This window comes from Gavialis gangeticus, unplaced genomic scaffold (genome assembly GCF_001723915.1).
Source record: "Gavialis gangeticus isolate Ggan-Ray unplaced genomic scaffold, GavGan_comp1, whole genome shotgun sequence".
NCBI lineage: Eukaryota > Metazoa > Chordata > Crocodylia > Gavialidae > Gavialis > Gavialis gangeticus.
Window position 1 is genome coordinate 1797503 of NW_017728996.1, and position 18230 is coordinate 1815732.

The 18230-nt window shown below is 48.8% G+C and overlaps 1 protein-coding gene across 1 annotated transcript in view; it reads right to left on the reverse strand.

The window, feature by feature from the left end:
- Positions 1 to 18230, reverse strand: part of ADAMTS7 (ADAM metallopeptidase with thrombospondin type 1 motif 7) — a 181540-nt gene that overhangs the window by 99238 nt on the left and 64072 nt on the right. The window contains exon 16 of the mRNA XM_019503802.1: positions 9901 to 10042. Coding sequence (XP_019359347.1) covers positions 9901 to 10042 — 142 coding nt within the window. The remainder of the gene's footprint in view (positions 1 to 9900; positions 10043 to 18230) is intronic.

Below are 18230 nucleotides of genomic sequence, written 5' to 3' on the forward strand. Positions count from 1 at the left end.
GCACCTGCCACCCACCTGTTTTCCCCAGTTGAAGAACGTAGGACTGGAAGGGGCTACTTGGGTCACCATACTGACACTGCACCCTCCAGCCTGGCTGTGCACCCTCCTCCAATGTTTGCATACTGTTCCCATGCTCCGATGCCTCATTTTTACCCATCAGTGTCTGCCCTTGGGTCAGTCCCCTCCAACACCTGGTCACTTTTGTTGGCCCACTATTGTTCAGCCAGCGGGATGCACACGAAGGGACAGGACAGGGCACTCGCAGGGGTCGGTCTTTGCAGCACAGCAGAAAGCCGTAGCAGCTGCTTTTCTTCCAGCCCTCTCACACTTTAAACTCAGCCTTTGTTGCCCCTTTCCTTGAACACGCAGCCTCTCGGCTTCCCAGGCTTTCTCTGGCATCTAGCGTGCTCATGCTGGATTGCTTCCCCTGAACAGACTACCTCCAGGGCTTGTTTCAGTATTCGCCTTTTCTGCCAGTCCTTCTCATTCCTCTCACTTGACCCAGAATCTGCATTCCCCTTTGCTTGTCTGGAAAACCGGCCTTTTTCCCCTTGTGGAAAATCATTGTGAAGAACCCCGGTTCTTGGCAGGCGAGCACAGAGCACCCCTCTCTGGCTTGTCACTACATGGACAGACCTGTGCAAACTCGTGCCACCTAAAGCAGGTTTTACAGGCACCTCTGGTCCGCGCAGGCTATGACTGTCATGAAAAGGCTGCTCCTCCCATGAATTTGCAGCTGCATAAAGAGAACGGTGAAAGGAAGTTTCCCTTGTACAGCTCCTTGCTTTATCCCCTGGCAGGCAGCTGAAGGTAACAGAACCTGACCCGTAACCAGCTTTCATTTCCTGAGTGGGCGACATCTGCCCTGCAGAGCAGGGCCAGGGAATTTAATAGGGTCACAAAACTGCGTGATGCCTTTTGCATAACAGTCCCATTAACAGCAGGGCAGGATGACTTGCTCACCCAAAACCTTTCCCTGATATGGGAGAGAAAGTCATTCATTACTATGAGAGAAGCCTTGAAAGGCACGAGCTTCTGACCCGACACACAGGCAACAATATTATTCTCTGTTTCTGAAAGGTCAGCGGCTATTGAAGGCCATTCTCATCGCCACCCTTTTTCCAGGGGTGGCGAGACCTGGCAAAGAACTGATGGTCTGACCCAAAGATGTCCTCCAAGCTCGTGTTAAAAGAATAAATGGCCTGGCACGTCAATATGCTCCCTAAGGCTGACCACAGCCACCGAATCTTTTGTGAGAAAGCCATGCCCTATGGCATAGCCATCAAGACCAGGAAGGGAGCCGGGGTGGGTGGCACTGCTAAAAAGGTGAAAGGATCAATGCACACAGCAGGGAACACTTCCATACCTTGAAGCAGGCTGGGCAGTAAGATCAGGGTCCAGTTTTGGACCCAGTACTCTGGCATTTGAATCAGCATAACCTGAGCATGAGAGATCTGGAAAGCAGAGGGAGAAAGGCAACACAGGCAGGAACCAGGGTGAGATGTCCATGGGTGGATCTAGGATTTTGAAAAGGAGGGTGCAAATCACAGAAAATGAGGGTGGGAGGGGACTTCAGGAGGTCACACCTAGTTGAATCCCCTGCTCCAAGTGGGACCAGCCCCACCTACATCATCCCAGCCAAGTCTTTGTCTACTTGGGTTTTAAAAACCTCCAAGAATGGAGAGTCTACAGCCTCTCTGGGTAACCTGTCCCAGTGTTTTACTACCCTCCTAGTGGGAAAAATCTTCCTAATATCTAACTTCAACTTCCCTTGCTGCAGCTTGAGCCCATTGCTCCTTGTCCTGTCGTCTGCCCCCACTGAGAACAGCCCAGCTCCATCCTCTTTGCAGCCCCCCTGCAGGGAGGTGAAGGCTGCTATCAAATCCCCCCTCGGTCTTCTCTTCTGCGGACTAAATCAGCCCAGTTCCCTCACCAGTCCTGTCCCGCAGCTCCACAACCATTTTCATTGCCCTCCGCTGGACTCTCTCCAACGTGTCCATGTCCTTTTTGTAGTGTGGGGCCCAAAACTGGACACAGGACTTCAGATGTGACCTCCCCAGTGCTGAACAGAAGGGAAGAATCACTGCCCTCAACCTGCTGGCGATGCTCCTACCAATGCAGCCCTGGATGCCGTCAGCCTTTTTTGCACCAAGGGCACACTGCTGGGTCTTATTCAGCTTATTGTCCACTGTAACCCCCAGGTCCTTTTCTGCAGAGCTGCTGCCCAGCCAGTCAGCCCCAGCCTGTCCCAGTGCACAAGATTGTTCCCTCCTAGGTGCAGGACTTTGCGCTTGTCCTTGTTGAACCTCATGAGATGACTTTTGGCCCAATCCTTCAATTTTTCTGCATCACTGTGAATCCTAGCCCTGCCCTCCAGCATATCTACTACTCCCCGCAGCTTGGTGTCATCTTCAAGCTTGCTAAGGGTGCACTCCATCCCATTTTCTAAGTTGCTGATGAAGATACTGAACTAAGCTGGCCCCAGGACTGACCCCTGGGGCACTCCACTTGATACCGGCTGCCAACTAGACATCGAGCCATTGATTACTACGCTCTGAGCCCAATGCTTCAGCCAGTTTTCTATCCACTTTACTGTCTATTCATTCAGCCCATACTTCCTTAAGTATCGTGAAGTGCATTATCACATATAAAACAATGCATATTTTTCACCTATTAAAAATAAGATAGATGTTTTACTAACATGCTGGGGGCCTATGGCTGGATGATTCAGTTTAAGATTGAAGTAAAAATGAAGATAACACCATTGGAATGAGTTTAAAACAATCTGCAGGGCTGTGAACTAGGAGCTATATGACCAGGAGCAGCCAACAGAGAGCAGAATGGCAGAAGAAAAGTTAGCTTAATTAGTGGAACATTGAGATTATTAAAAAGGAGAGAGGGTCGTTAACACCTGTGGAATGAAAGCTTAGAAGGAATCAGGTAGATGATAATGATTCCCTCAGTGCTGCCTGAGTAGAAATGCTGCTGTCACTGCTGGGCAGGTGATTTTAATCTTTGGGGGGAGCAGGAATGAAAGGGGGATGGAAGTGCATCAATGCAACACTCCCTCCCCCTGATCCACCGCTGGAGATGTCAGTGCTGCAGGGACCAGTAAGCCTCATTCCAGCAATGGGGCTGGATGCTGGTGGGCAATGAGGAAGAGTCAGGAGAAAAGGATGGTGTCTGCAGAGCAGAGGTGAAAGCCAGCCAGGACTCGCTGCTAACACCTCTCTGTTTCTGCACCATCTTCCCATAGGAGGACCTGCAAGCAGCTCGTGGGGGCAAGGACATGAAATCTTTCAATGCCTTTTGGTCACGTACAATTTTCTCTGTTCTCCATTTGGCAGAGGGAGAAACGGGAACGCAGAGAGGTCCAAGTCTTGCGACATTTGCTTCTGCCCTGGGACCCCAAGCCCATCCTTCCTTTCTTCCGTTCTGAACAACAGGGGACAATAATATCATCAAAAATACACCGGCTTGCTAAATCAGCCTAAGGCAGGGTAGAGAATGAATCGCATGCAGAACCACTACTGGATTGCAGGAAGCCTTGGACAGGACAGATTACCCAAACCCTTCATCAAACATCATAGGCTCTCTCCTTGCCATTGTGTTGATGCTTTGGCTCTTTGTGCAGAAACAATTCACCATGCCATAACTGGCATAAAAGTGGACTGTTTTCCTTGGCCAGCAAGCTGGCTTCCACTGTCACATGGACTCAATGATATTTGTGGCATCTGGCTGGTCCCTTTGATCACAAACAATGGATTGTGGTGTGGCGGCATGAATGGGGCTGAGTAGGAAGGGGAACAGCTCCTTTGGGTGAACAAGTGCCTTTATATTCCACAATGGCAGAAAAAGACAGAAAAACGGTATCCCTCCAGCAAGACCCTGCTGGAATGTAAGAGGGGCGCAACCAAAGGGGCACGATAGCAAGACATCCAAAGGCATGCCCTGCCAGGCTGGAAACAGGCCTAGGTCAACAGGCAGACAATACAGCCAGCCACCACCAGCAGAGACCTCGGCCCTTGAACTTGAATCCAGACTCATGTTGGCTCCTTCCTAAATCCTTGAACAACTGCAACCCATACTACAAGAAGACCCAGTTCTTAAAGAGATCTTCCCACACCCACCCATCCCAGCCTTTAAACAAGCACTAAACCTCACCGACCTCATCAGAAGCAAACTTCCTATGGCCCAAAATACACCGAATGGATCCAGACTATGCTGGGACAAGAAATGTAAAACCTTCCAACACAAAGCCATCACCATTCCTGGATCTTGCACCTACATCTCCAGAAATGTAATATAACCCATCCAGTGCACCAGATACCCTGATGGAAAATATGTAGGAGAAACCAAACAACAACTGCATACCAGAATGAAAGCACACCGAAAATCCATCGAAGACAAAAATATCCAATTTTCTGTGGGTGCACACTTCTCACAAGCCAACCACTCTATCTCCAATCTCTCAGTTCTAATCCTCAAAGGGAATGTACAAAACACCTTTTGCAGACAAGCCTACGAACTGCACATCTTAAATCTCCTGGATACAAAAAATCATGGACTAAATATAGACACTGGATTTATGGCACATTACAACTGCCTGCCATCTGATAACCCCAGACCTGTATTTTGCATATTGGCGCAAAAACACCAACAGACTTTCCACATGCCTGAAGAAGGATTTTTGTGTCTGAAAGCTTTCAAAGAACAATTTTTCCAACTATTCAGCTAGTTTAATAAAAAATATCACATCTACCCAAAGACCCTTGTTTGCCTGGCTCCTTCCTATAGGTTGTAATGCTGTTCTTAATGAGAGAGAGACAGAAATTCATTCCATCCCTGTTGCATGGGTCTGCAAACCCTATGGGAAGACCATCATCTTCCACTCTTTTTCTGGGTGGGGTGACAGGCTAATGGGGTGCTACTGATGCTGCTGAACCATGTGTCACCACACACGTATGTCAGAAGCATGACAGCCAGAAAGCCAGCAACAGGTAGAATGATCAATATCCATAAGACCTTGGGTGCCCGAGGGAGGGCTGTAAGGGCTCTTGCAGATGATGTGGTCAGCTGTCTGAGCTTGAGCACCACAGCTGCAGCCAGCATCATTGGAGAGGCCTCAAGGGTGCATGCTCGCCTAAAACTATCCAATACCCATTCTGAGATGGCTAAAAGCAGTCCAGGCCCAGCGGGGCAGCTGCCAACCTGAGGGGCAGATGCTGGTGTTGGGGATGAAGTTCTCTGGCCGCAGTTCACATGCAATGTATTTCCTGCTTCATTGAGGGGAGGTCCATGCTGTGGTGAGAGGTTATCTGCAGATACGACAAACTTATTGGCCTGAGCAGAGAATGGTTTCCAAGACTTCAGGTGGTCATTGGTTTTCTGGCTTGTGGCTACTAGGCTGGACTACAAAAAATGGTCTGGATCTTGGGCTTTGAGGCTTAGGGCCAGGGCAGCAGCTTGTCTCCAGATGTTGTGGGGTGGGAATGCCTGAGAGGACTGGTAAGAGGTCAACCGGGGTTGGCATAAAGGGTGCTAATGCAATATTATGGGCTACACAGTGCCCCAGAGGTCCCCCCCAGTGATAAGGGTTGTGAAGAGATGTACCATACACAACGCCTCTGGGACAGTTTGCTATCCATTTCTGTAAGCCCAGGTAGGAAAGAGATCATGGCTTTGCTTTGCCTTGCCCCGGTCCCTCCCTGGGGCATTTCGGGCTAACAGAGGAGCTGCTGAGCTCTGTCACTTCTGCTATGGTGCCTCCTGGCTTGGGAGAGGGGCTGGTTGTGGGCAGAGGTCAGCTCGGTTACCAGGAAACAGCCCTGACACGGCAGTGATGCTCCAAGGGGCTATTCCTGTGATGACCTGGCCATGTGGATTGCAGACCCAGTCCGTTCCATCTCAGGCACGTACGACCAGCCAAGGAGCAAGCAGTGGGTTGTCCAACTTCCAAAACAAACAGTGGTATTGCTCCCTGGGCCCATAAGGTAACCGTGTGGAAGCCAGCTGGGTGTCCCCAGGCATGCATGGTGCTAGCACCTGTTGCCAGGCTGGTAATTTGCTTTTAAGACCGTTTTGTTTTGTTTTGTTTTTTTAAAGCCTTTCTTTGGAAATGGTGTCAAAAATCCCTGATTGGCACGGAGACAGCTCACCAGACAGATCCACCTTTTTGCTTTTATTCCACGGTGGTTGGAGGGGAACATTTCTCGGGACCATCTTGTGTCCCATGACCTGCTTTGCTATCTCCTGCTCCTTCTCACAGCACAGGTTTCAACTCTGACTTTTGACTTTTGCATTATGCTGTGATGGAGTGAACATGTCACTGCAGGTTCCTGCTGAAGTGACAAACCCTCCTAGAGCACCTGGCTGAATTTCGTCATCAAGACTCTTGCGTGGGTTTGGTGCTGAAGGTTGGCATTTGGTGAGAGAACCAGTGCTTCGAGTCACCGTTTGGTCTCATCTCTGCCTCTGGAGAAATGCTGGCACGCGCTGCTCCCTTACACAGGGCAGAGGACAAGGCAGAAATGGAGCCCTCTGGTATAGGAATAGGTGGCCGTGTGCATGCAGCGTGGCACTAACAGCCTCCTGAGACGCGGGCACGTTCCCTGCTGCAGCTGACCGGCCAGATTCTGATCTCTCACCACTTCCCCACCCATGCATCTCCATGGACTTCAGTGGTGTAACTCTTGATTCTCTCTGCTGTATAAATGGTGTAGGCTCAGGGGTGTGGACAGGTGTCTCTGTCTGCCCACTTTATTTCCCCACCTCTGGTGTCAAATGATGAATGGAAACATGTAAACGCTCCCCAGTTCAATGCTGGGTTGGGATATGAAGCTCTCCTCCTCCTACTGGACCCTTACCACAGGGAGGTGAGGTTTCAAGCCCCAGTATAAACAGAGGTTGAGATCCAATGCCCAGAGTTACAGCAGTAAATACCTGCAAAACTTTGTGAAGAGCATCAAACAGTTGTATGCTAGGGCAGGAGCCAACCACTAAGTATTGCAAGCTGCAAGGAAACTTCTCCCTGAAAGCAGGTTACTCCAGAATTCCTCAGCGCAGGGTATGTACCAGGGAAGCAGCAGGCACTGGCCACTGGAGCAATTAGGACCCTCATCATTAACAATGGGAGTCTAAGGTGAAGTTCTCTTGTATGGCAAAAGCTCCTTCTGACTGTTGGAAATGCAACTTCACTCTGTGTGTGTGTGTGTGTGTGTGTGTGTGTGTGTGTGTGCATGCGTGCGCATAGCACAGAGGAAGAGAATGATTGCTTGTGTACACACACAACATATAAATGTACAAACATATGCATGTACATTTGTGTGCACATATAAACATACGTATACATCTAGCTATTAAAAAATTCTCGAGACTAATGTGATAACAGCAAAAATCTCCCCTTGGCTCCAGTGGGAGGACAGATCAGGCACTTCTGTCTTTATGCACTGGAATCAGATGCTCTTTTTTTTTAACATTTATTTAAAAATGAAATCTGTACCTCTTGGACATTGCAAAAATATGTGCAAGGCATGTACCTGGTGCTTCCTGCAAGGGTGCTGCCTGGACGCCTCGGCGTGCTGGACGCCGGGGACCAGTACAAGCCGGCTGTGTAGGCTGCTGAAGTTCTCACAATGGAACTTGAGACCGATCTGGTTACAAATAGATTTCAACCCAGTCCTGCAGGGCAGGAAGAACTGTTCCTCCAGAGAACGAAGGTGCCGGGGAGAGTCCAAAATAATGCAATGAAAAGAATGGACGCGTCTGCTCCCTGCCATAACTCATCATTGCAACAGGTTTGAATATGTCCCTTCAAAATACTGCACCTATGCGAGGCAGTGCTAGGGCTCCAAAGACTCTACACAGGGGTTAGTGAATGCACAAGTGGCCAGTGAGTGTGAGGAACAAGTAGCAAAGCCAGGCATAGGATTTTCCCCAAACCTCCTGTGCAGACAGGTAACTCGCTCTGTGCACTACGAAACGCTAAAGCCACTGCAGCATCTTCCACAATGCCTTTGGGATGGATGGAGCTGCAAGCAGGGCAGGACTAGGCATGGGCTCACACTGGTTGCAGTGTCCCTTGAACCAGTCTCACACATTTGCAAACTCGGCACTGAGACATGAGCCTCTTTGCCAGGCAGCTCCCCCAAGCCCAAGTTATACCTTCAGGTCGTGGTTTGTACAAAGGCCCAGTGCTGTGCTCTCTGCCACAACCCCTGACCGAGATACATCAGAGGTTAGTGAAACGCAAAGCCCGCAGCAAAGCAAGAGGCAGATTCTTCTGATTTCTGTTTATGGAGTAGAATAAAAACCAAAGTTTTCTGTTGATTCAGAGAAGTTGGCAATGAGATAAAAAGGACCACACATGCAAACACACACAAGCATGCGCTCTCTTCAAAGACTTAGCACCCTGAGTAAGCCAGGGGATCATATCCAACAAATTTAAGGTTCAAAGACATGGCAAAATATTGCATGAGCCTGGCTGGGGTATGTGCTCCATCTCAGTAACAGATACTTCAACATTCAGCTTTCATCATATTGGATGGGCAGTTCTGTAAAATCCTTACACAGCTGAACACACATGCATGCACACACATGTGCACACAAACATGCACACAATCACCCACCCCAGCTGCTGAATAAATCGTCTGCATACTGCTGCTGTTTGGGAATTCACTGGGACCAGCCACGTATGCACAGCCTGACACAGCCCAGCAAAACAGCTTTATAATCAGGATTTACCTGCAAAGGACTCCCTTCTCCACCCCCAAGAAATATATGCCCTATCTGCAGCTGCTGTGCCATATAAAAGGGACATGGCATCCCTCTTTATCAGCATAGAAGAGCAGAGTGGGGAGGAACTGTCACTTTAAAGAAACAGTTTGGGAGCAGAAAGTAAATTGATTAACAGCTGTCAGTATGAATTGACAGCTGCCAACCCGCTGCCCAGCCAACCCCAGATAATGGGCCAACAAACACATTTGGAGGGCCCTGTTTAGGCACATGTGCCCACCGGGAACCCCTGGAGTACAGGGCAATGCTGGGCGTGGCCTCAAGACTATGCACCTGACCACAAATCCATCCATCCCATCCAAACAACATGGTGGAAAAGAGGTGGAAGGAAACCTAGGGGGAAAGCCAGAAAAAAGGGGACCAGGGACCTGGAGAGGGCTTGGGATAAAAGCTCTGCCCTGCATGTTCTGCAGATTTGGAGGTGAAAGCAGATGGGAAGTCCCCACTAAACCTCTGGGGTTTGAGCCTCTGCAAAGCAGCTGCACCAGCCTTTTTAAAATGGTGCTGTGCAAATCCATGTCGGACCCAGGGATGCCTATCTGACTCCCCTAGGACTGATCTGTCTTAAGTCCCGGGAACCTCCGAACAACCAAAGTGGACTCAGGACCTGGCACTGAGCTGCGAGGACTCCCCACGGCGGTGCTCAGCAGGGCTATGGCTGGGCAGATGTGTCTCTTCCTTAGCCCCAGTGAAATGAAAGTCCAAAGTTTTTAGGACAGACATTGGCCAACCCCCGGCTGTGCCATTCCTGCATCGCAATGCAAAATGTGGCATGGGCTAAGCACTTTGGTTCCTTTCATGCAACGCATTAGACCGGGCTTCTAGATGGCCTGGGTGTTTGAGATGACCACAGGTCAGGAGGTGACACGGGCTCCAGGGAAACTGGAATCCCTTCCTGGTAAATTCCAGTGGTCGTGCCAACTTTTCTGAGGGAGACGCAGATAAGATGGGTGGACCAGCCAAGAAGGCTGCAACATCAAACAGGATGTGCCGTACCAGTGCTACGCGGATCTCCAGCAGGTCCAACACAGCCTGGGAAAGCAGCATGTGGGAACAGAACTGCCAGCCTACACGGGCCCCCCAGCATGGAAGGACTGATGGACATACCTGTCCCACAGGTCGCGGTGCACTTTGTCCAGGAGCCGTAGTGCCAGAAAAACTCTGCCGGCTGAATCTCGTTCTCGTTATCAGACTCCCTGCGGATGGTGTATTGGTAGCGAACCCCTGGGTTACTCTCCTGAAACAGCAGCTGTGAGCAGACAAAGAAACAATTCAAGTCAAGCTAACTGAGGGAAGAAATGATTTTCTGCCGGCATTTCCCAGGCTTGTCAGCACTTATTAGATGCACAGCTGGGAAACAGCATCAGAGACACCTCTGCTCGTGTACAGCCCTGGGACAGAGCGAGCTGCTCAGTAAACGCGGCTCTTAAATGTGGGTTTCTAACTTGGATGTATTGTTGTCTTCAAATGCTGAAAGCCCGAAACACAGAGACCCTGCACCAGATACAGGGCTATGCATCTGAATGCAACAACTCCAGATATCCTCTGGTGTAAAGGAGATGATGATCTGTCCTCCTGCGTGCTGTCCTGGGGATCAGGGGCAGCAAATCTAGCTTTTGCTGATGCTCCTGGACTGGTTCCAGGCCAGCAGTGCAGAGGAAGGAATGGGAGAGCTGGATTGGGATGTCCTGCCCGCAGTCCCTGTTGGCAAATGCAGCATGACTGCACATGGCTTTGTGCAGCTACTTTTGTAGGCAAGAAAATGCTTTCAAAAGTCCAAGGCTATTATGTGTGCATGGATTGGGTTGGGCTGCCCAAAGCCAAAGGCCACTGAGCACCATACTAGCTGAGCTGCATGGGAGCTACAGACCGGGGCAGGGGGAGAGGACCACCAAAGCCAGCTGAAGCAACAGTGGAATTGGGGGAGGCACTGCCATTGCCCAGGCTGAACCTTCGTCCAGTCACAGACTCATTGAAACAGGGGCTGGCAGGGACCTCAGGAGGTCACATCTAATCCAACCCCCTGCTCCAAGCAGGACCAGCCTCAACTACATCATCCCAGCAAAGGCTTTGTCTAGCCGGGTCTTCCTCCAAGGATGGAGACTCCACCACCTCTCTGGGTGACCTGGTTCAGTGTTGTACTACCCTCCTAATGACAAAATGTTTTCTCATATCCAACCTCAACTTCCCTTGCTGCAGCTTGAGCCCATTGCTCCTTGTCCTGTCACCTGCCCCCGCTGAGAACAGTCCAGCACCATCAGTGAAGGGAGCACAGCTTTCTGGGTTGTGGGGAAAACACATTTAAAAACTGCTATTTGTCCGCTGAAGATTGTCAGGCTCCTGGGATTTAAATATAGCCCTTGTGGCAGCACTGGGCCTCTCAGCACTATGCCGACTGGTGAGGAAATCTGCCTTTGCAAGGGGATTCTGGAGAGGGACTAGTTAAAAGATTTCCCTTTTAGTCCAAGCAGACTCTGAGCTGCCAAGTGTGGGCCCAGAGGAGAGGTTCCCCACTGAGCTCCTGGCTGTATGGCTTAGGTTTGTATAAATGGCTAAGATGAGAACCAAGCTCCCAGTGTTTGAGGGGAAGGTCTGGGATCAGGCCCTGCTGTGAAAGGGCAGACTCGGGGGGTTAGCGGCAGGCTCAGGGCCTGATCTCTGCTTTGCTGTCCAGAGCAGTGAGTCAGGGGGGAGGCACTGAGCACACACGTGTGGTTTTCTTGCTCTGAAGTCCAGCATGTGCAAAAAACTTGTCCTGAGCCCCGCAGCGCAGAGCTTTGCCGACACTGGGATTCCCTGCAGCTCCCACTCTTCCTGCACTCGTGCTGGGCAGGGAGCTGCCAGCCCCCCACAGACAGAGGAGGGATGGAGGAAAGTTAAAATACCTGGGGAAGTGCCGGCTGTGAACACTTACACAGTGACCTATCTCCACCCTGCAAGAAGGCAGCCTGGGGAATGCAATTAAAGAGGCAATGCTAACAGGAGAGGAGAGAGGCAGGGAAGGAGCAGGAAGAAAATGTTCTGGCAGCCACCAGCATTGAGCAGGGAGTTGGATGCCTGAGTGCTGCACCTCCCTCCCCACCCTGTCCTTCTACAACCCTATGCTCCAGGCAGGGCTGTCTAACTGGCAGCCTGCAAGGGGTTAATGTGAAGCCCCTGGGCTCCCACCCACTGCCCTTATCACTCCAGCTACAGCAGCAGTTGGGGTGTCTGGGCTCCCCTCCCTCCTCTGGCTTCTGCTCCATGCCCCGCTCCAGGTTTGCAGCCCATGGTGCTGGGGTTTCCATGTGCAACAGTGCAGCAGCTGCTTCGAGGTTGGCCAGCCCTGTTCTCAGAGAAGACATGTGTTCGAGATGTCCTTGCTGTGAAGCGTTCATGCCGAGCAGGCAGAAAATGCAGCTGTTTGTTTCAAGTTTGGTTGGAAAGGTCAAAATAAGTTTCCCCTTTCCCCTCCTTCCATTAAAGTGAAATGAAGCTTGCTACCGAGTAGGGCACGACAGTGGCACTTCCCCCCCGAATTGCTCCCTACTCAAAGCCTTCCACCAAGGGGTGCCTGGTTGCAATTCTTCTTAGCAAATGCACATCCTGGAGGGCACAGCGCAAGGTGACTTGGCATCATGCACACAGCGGGCGCAACTACACATGCACTTTAATGTGCATTAGCTAATTTCAATGCTCATTACAGCATGACTAAACAAACATGTTTTAGTTAATGTGTGCTAAAATAGGCTAATGCACACTAAGCGTCACTTAAAAACCATGCTCTTTTGTTAATGCACGTTACGACAGACTAATGTGCATTTTTTTAGTTCCGCATAATGGAGGTACTAGATTTAATGTGCATTAACTAAAGCACGTTAATGCACGTGTAGATGCACCCAGGGCAGCATGAAATGGGGCAGAGTTAAAGTGATCTGTGAGTTGCAGGGGTGTAAAAATAGCTGACGCAGATGGAGGAAAAACATTGAATCTGAGATGAAACAAGAACCCAGCTGGCAAACATGGGCTGGAAGTGAGTCTCTGAGACCCTCCCCCTGTCAAAGGTGGGGCCTGTCCTTCTCAAGATGATTGAAGCAGTCTCACCAGCAGATATAAATTCACTGCGAGCTGCCTCGACTGCCAATCGCTCCTGCCGAAAGCTCACGGGCTTAACGTTGTTTTCTTAGCCTAAGCACGTCCATTATCGCCAAAGCTTTGTTGTTCTTGGAACTTTGGCGGAGTCGAGGGCGTCCTTCCAAACCCTTCCTGCCGAATATCAAAACGTCTTTGGACAAGAGGTTTGAATTACGTTACAAATCCCAGAAAGCTTTCCAGAGATTTGCTGGTGGAAGGCATTCCAGACCTTTAACACAAACAAGGAAAACACTTTTGCAAAGGTCAGGACAAGGGGTCTCCAGGCTTTCTCTCTGAATATACCTTAACACTTCTGCTCCCTTGATATTTATAGAACTACCCTTTCCCACACGGCAGAGCATGAGACCCAAGTGCCCTGGGTTGCTTGTTAATGCCACTTTGGAGACACTCTTGGGCTTTGCCTCTAGCTTGCTCCTTTGGCTTTTGGCTGGGGCAAGCAAGACTAGGGGGTATCTGAACTCCAAGGCCTCTGGGCCTGGGGCGTGCATATAGGATGCCTGCCATGGATTTGGGCCTGGGGCTTGCATGTGGGATGCCTGTCATGGATTTGGGAGTACCTGAAACCCCAGGCTGAAGAGCCTGGGAGGGAGGAGACTTGCCGGTGGTGGCACCTTGCAGACTTAAACCATTGAGCTCTGCTCAGTTGATAGAATTCAGAACTGATTTGACGTGAGACACGAAACTTAAAAAAAACAATGCCCCACTTTCGAGATATTAATCTGTGCTGCTGGGTCTTCTGTGCCAGAAAACGCACCTGAAGGTAGCATGAAAGGCCATTGCAGGCATGTAAAAAGTCTTCAGACCGTTCCATCAAGCCCTGTAAGTGACTGGGAGGGTCACAGCAGCATTACGGGACTTGCTATAGGCCAGTTTTTAAGGCAAAGTTAAATCGAATGAAAGCCGCTAGTGGCTCTTGCAGGTTTTTGCACTGCCTATGAGTTTTGCCTAATTTATGGCTGTATTTTTGTGCCACAACATGTCAAGCAGACTTCCTGAGCAGCACGACTTGAGAGAGCCTGACTCTTCTGTGGATGGCTGCCAGGATTTCCCTTCGTTACATCAGTATAACATGGGGCCTTCTAATCACTGGGCACCATGCAACTCGCACTCAGAGCTCAGGAGGAACAAAGTTCTTTGTACCAGCTTGGCTGTAAGGCTGTGGGGTTGGATTGGCCATAACCTCCCCTCCTTCCCCAGCTGGGTGTGCCAGTGGTCCAAGGTGCCCCCCACCATGTTTTACACCCACATGTGACCTCCTACCCATACCACGGATGACAGCTGTCACTGATTTCACAGGGAGATGAACCAAATGCTACCTCGGCCAGGGTGCGTGACTGCAGACAGTGCAACCTAGCAGAGGATTGGGACCAAGGACTGTCCCTCCTCTGCACCCTATCCTGCTCATGGAAGGGAGTGCTTGAAGGCTGGGGGTCCTCTGTGGCCCCAGGGTGCACCTCTCCCTTAGTGTGACACACATGTGTGTCCCAGTGAAAGGGTGAAGGCAGTTCCTTGCATCAGCTGCTGCTGTCATTCCCTGGTCACCAAGGCAAAGTTCAAGGGAAGGAAATGCAAACAGAGGGGGAAGATGATGGGGAAGGCAAAACTGCAAAACGCAGCCCCCTCAGGACTTCTTCCCCCACCCTTGGGGGTTGGAGAGTGAGCTGCACCTCCAAGGGGCTTCTTCGCTCTCTTCTTCCTCTGCCTCTCTCTGTTTAAAGGACCCCACTCACAGAGCAGATGCAAGCTGCATCTCATGCATTCAGGGGTGGCAAGAGGATCAAAATGATCTGTACACAAGCCGAAATGCAGCTTACTCTGAGGCTTAGCTTGGGTTGATTCCCCAGAAACATCTATGTTTCACTTGGCAGGAATCTCCTCAGTGCTTACTGTTTACCTTTGTAGCTGCTGTGTTTACAGTGAACAGACCACGTATCACAAGGGCACGGGAAGATCCAGGGTTTTGAAAAGCAGGGTTGTAGGTGGGGTGGTGCATCATCACATACAACACATTTTTCTCCAGTTAAAGAGAAACTAGAAGATTTACTCATCTGCTAGGGGCCTGGCACTAAGCTATTCAGTTTAAGATCAAAGCAAAAACCATTATAACTACTGGACTGTGCATTCATTTACTAGGTTATGTATTAAGTTTAATAATAAACAAAATGAACTAGGCAAAGAAACAGTCAGAAGCAATTGTGTTGTTAGCCTGTAGTCATTACAGTTGCATGCACATCTCTCGTTTAGATTTGTAAAACAAATTCTAGGCTTCTTGTGCATCTTGACAGTGCCTCCATTTCACTGTCAGCCATTTCCACACCTGATTTAATATAACTGCACCTGAATGTTTTTAGCTAGAGCTAGAAAGAGTTTGCGGGGCTGTGAAATGGAAGAGACATGACCAGGAACGGCTGGCAGACTGCAGAAAACAGGCTAGTCTGAAGAGTGGAACATCAAGAAAGGAGAGAGGGTTGTTAACACCCATGAAGAGGAGAGAGGTTAGCAGGAATCAGGGAGATTATAGTGACCCATGAAGTCAATCCATAGCCTCAGTTCTGCCTGATTAGAAATGCTGGAGCCCTCCCAGGCAGTTGGTTTTTGGGCGGAGCAGGAATCAAAGGAGGATGCGACTGCACCATGCATCCCCCTGGATCCGCCCCAGCAGACGTGGGATGAATCTTGTCCTTCCTGCTGCTAAAGCCAGGGGCCAAACACCCACGACCCCATGGGAGCAGGACTGGATCTGCAGTCCTGAGAGCCAGTGCTCAGCTAACACCCACTCGGAGCTGGCTGCGGTCACAGCAGCTGGCTCCTGCCCGCTGCTCCGGCCAGGGCAGTCCTCTGCCATGCTACACACCTGTGTGTACTCTAGCAGGGTGGACACAACTTCCTAGAAATCTGCACGGAAATAACTGCTTTCAAGTCATTCCCTTGTCTTGTTATGGTTCAGCCTGACTCTGCCTAGAAAGTTATTCTTATCCTCCCTAAAACTAAATGGAAGCAGAAAGCTGGACTGAAATCCTACTCCCTGCAGCACTTTTACATGGAAAGGAGGTGAAAGGCAGGATAGCAGGGGTTGTTTGCAAAACAGAGTGATTTCCAAGTAAGCACGGAGGCTCTGGCTGCTGCAGCTGAGATAGGATTTACTGGATCCCAGCCCTGCTCTTGTTAGGTATGTATCGAGGAGGCATCAGGCAAACGTAGCTGCAAAGAGGCTGTGAAAACCCCAGTGATTTCAGATGGCCTCGGCCAGTCCCAAGACAGCCCTGCACCCTTGGGACGTCACTGGGTGTAATGCACCAGCTGGAGGGAACCCCCCAAGGCCCTTTCTCATCCCACTGGGCAGGGAGGGAGCAGGGGATGTTAAAGTAATATTCATTAACTGCTCACCCTGCTCCGGGACTGGTTGTCTAAGCAAAGGGGAGACCGCTGGAATTAGCATCTGCAATGCCTGCGACAAGAGACCCCCAGCTGCCCTTCCCTCCCCCATCTCCACCTCCCCACAGACCCCTGTATGCCTGTGAGGCTGGGGTTTTTACATGGGCATTGACTGCACATTAGCAGGACTCTCTCCTTCCTCTGCTATTTCCCCTATTTCTGAATTTCTCCTGCCTCTTCTTCGCATGCCCACCCATGAGCTCATAAAAGCCAAGTAGAAGTACATCTCTCTTTCTCTGTATATATAGCACAAGCATATATATATATATATGTATATATATATAAAAAATGAAGTGTTTGTCTGTCTGTTTGCTTACAACTCAAGAATGGCTGGTCCTATATACTCTAAACCTAACAAAATCACTGAATTACCACCCAAAGAAAATTATAGGTGGGTTATTTTTCACTTGACCCTTTTCAACTCAATTCTCATGATTATACTGACGCTTGCCTTTTTTTGCTCCACATTAAATATTAAATGTTAAATATGTTGTACTATGTTCTTTAAAAATAAAAATATTTTTGACTTAAATATGTTGTACTTTGAAAATAAACTGCAATTACAAAAATAACAATCTGGGTGAAGAATGGGTACCTCAGCTAGTATATCTATATATCTATACCTATCTATCTCTCTATCAATATGCGTGTATATATATATCTATATCTAGATAGAGAGATGTGTGTGTGTGTGTATATATATATCACATATTGACAGAGAGATAGATATCTAGATATATAGACATAGAAAGATAGACATAGGTCTATAGCTAGAGAGATATCAGATAGCATATATGTACATATATATATACACACACAGACATCTATAGAGAGATAAATAGCACAAGCTTTCCAGAGCTCACTTCATCGGATGCTGGGAAAGGATGTGCAGCATCTGATGAAGTGAGCTTCAGCTTATGAAAGCTTGTACTATGTATATATGTACTTGGGTTAGTCTCTAAGGTGTCAATCTACCTGGCTTCTACTTGACTTCAGACTAATAGGGCTGGTTATGTCTCTCTGATAAAAGCCAACCATATCCCAAGAGTGGTGTCTCTGGCAAAGCTGGCTACGCATTTTTCATTGAAATGTATGTGTTTTTCTAAACAAAAAAATATTGTTTGTTGGTTTTTTTAATGGACAAATGACAAGAGTGACCTTGCCCTCATCCTGGCAGAAAAATACTTTGAAAGGAAAATACTTTCATTTCTAAAAATTCAGGAATTTGGCCTTTGTTTAAAAGTTTATGCATTTTTCAGGTGGATGTTGTAGTTCTTACTTTCATAGGGTGAGAAAATGATATAATGTAATAATTAAAATATTCTACTCCATTTATTTTGTTGTAAAGATCATTAAGGACAGATGCTACCTAGTACTTACTTATCTTCTTTACTAGACTCTCCTTCTTTCAGGTTCAAACAAATCATGATTTAACTTACTTGTATTGCTATGGAATCAGGCAAATGTAGCAGTCACCTTGTAACAGCTGCTGCACGTTCCCTCCTCTTTCAAAAGGCACATGTTGGTCCTGCTTGGAGCAGGGGTTTGGATTAGATGTGACCTGCTGAGGTCCCTTCCAACCCTCATCTTCTATCATTTTATGATTTATCCACAGCCAAAAAGACATTGACATTTTGACATAGGCAGACAAGGTTCTTTGGGTAGATATGATATCTTTTATTAGACCAACTAAATAGTTGGGGAAATTGTTCTTTGCAAGCTTTTGGGTGTAAATAGTTGGAAAAGTTTTGGGTGCAAATAGTTGAAAAAGTTTTGGGTGCAAATAGTTGGAAAAGTTGTTCTTTGCAAGCTTTTAGTTGGTCTAATAAAAGATATCAGATTTACCCAAAGAACTGAGGGGGTAAAAA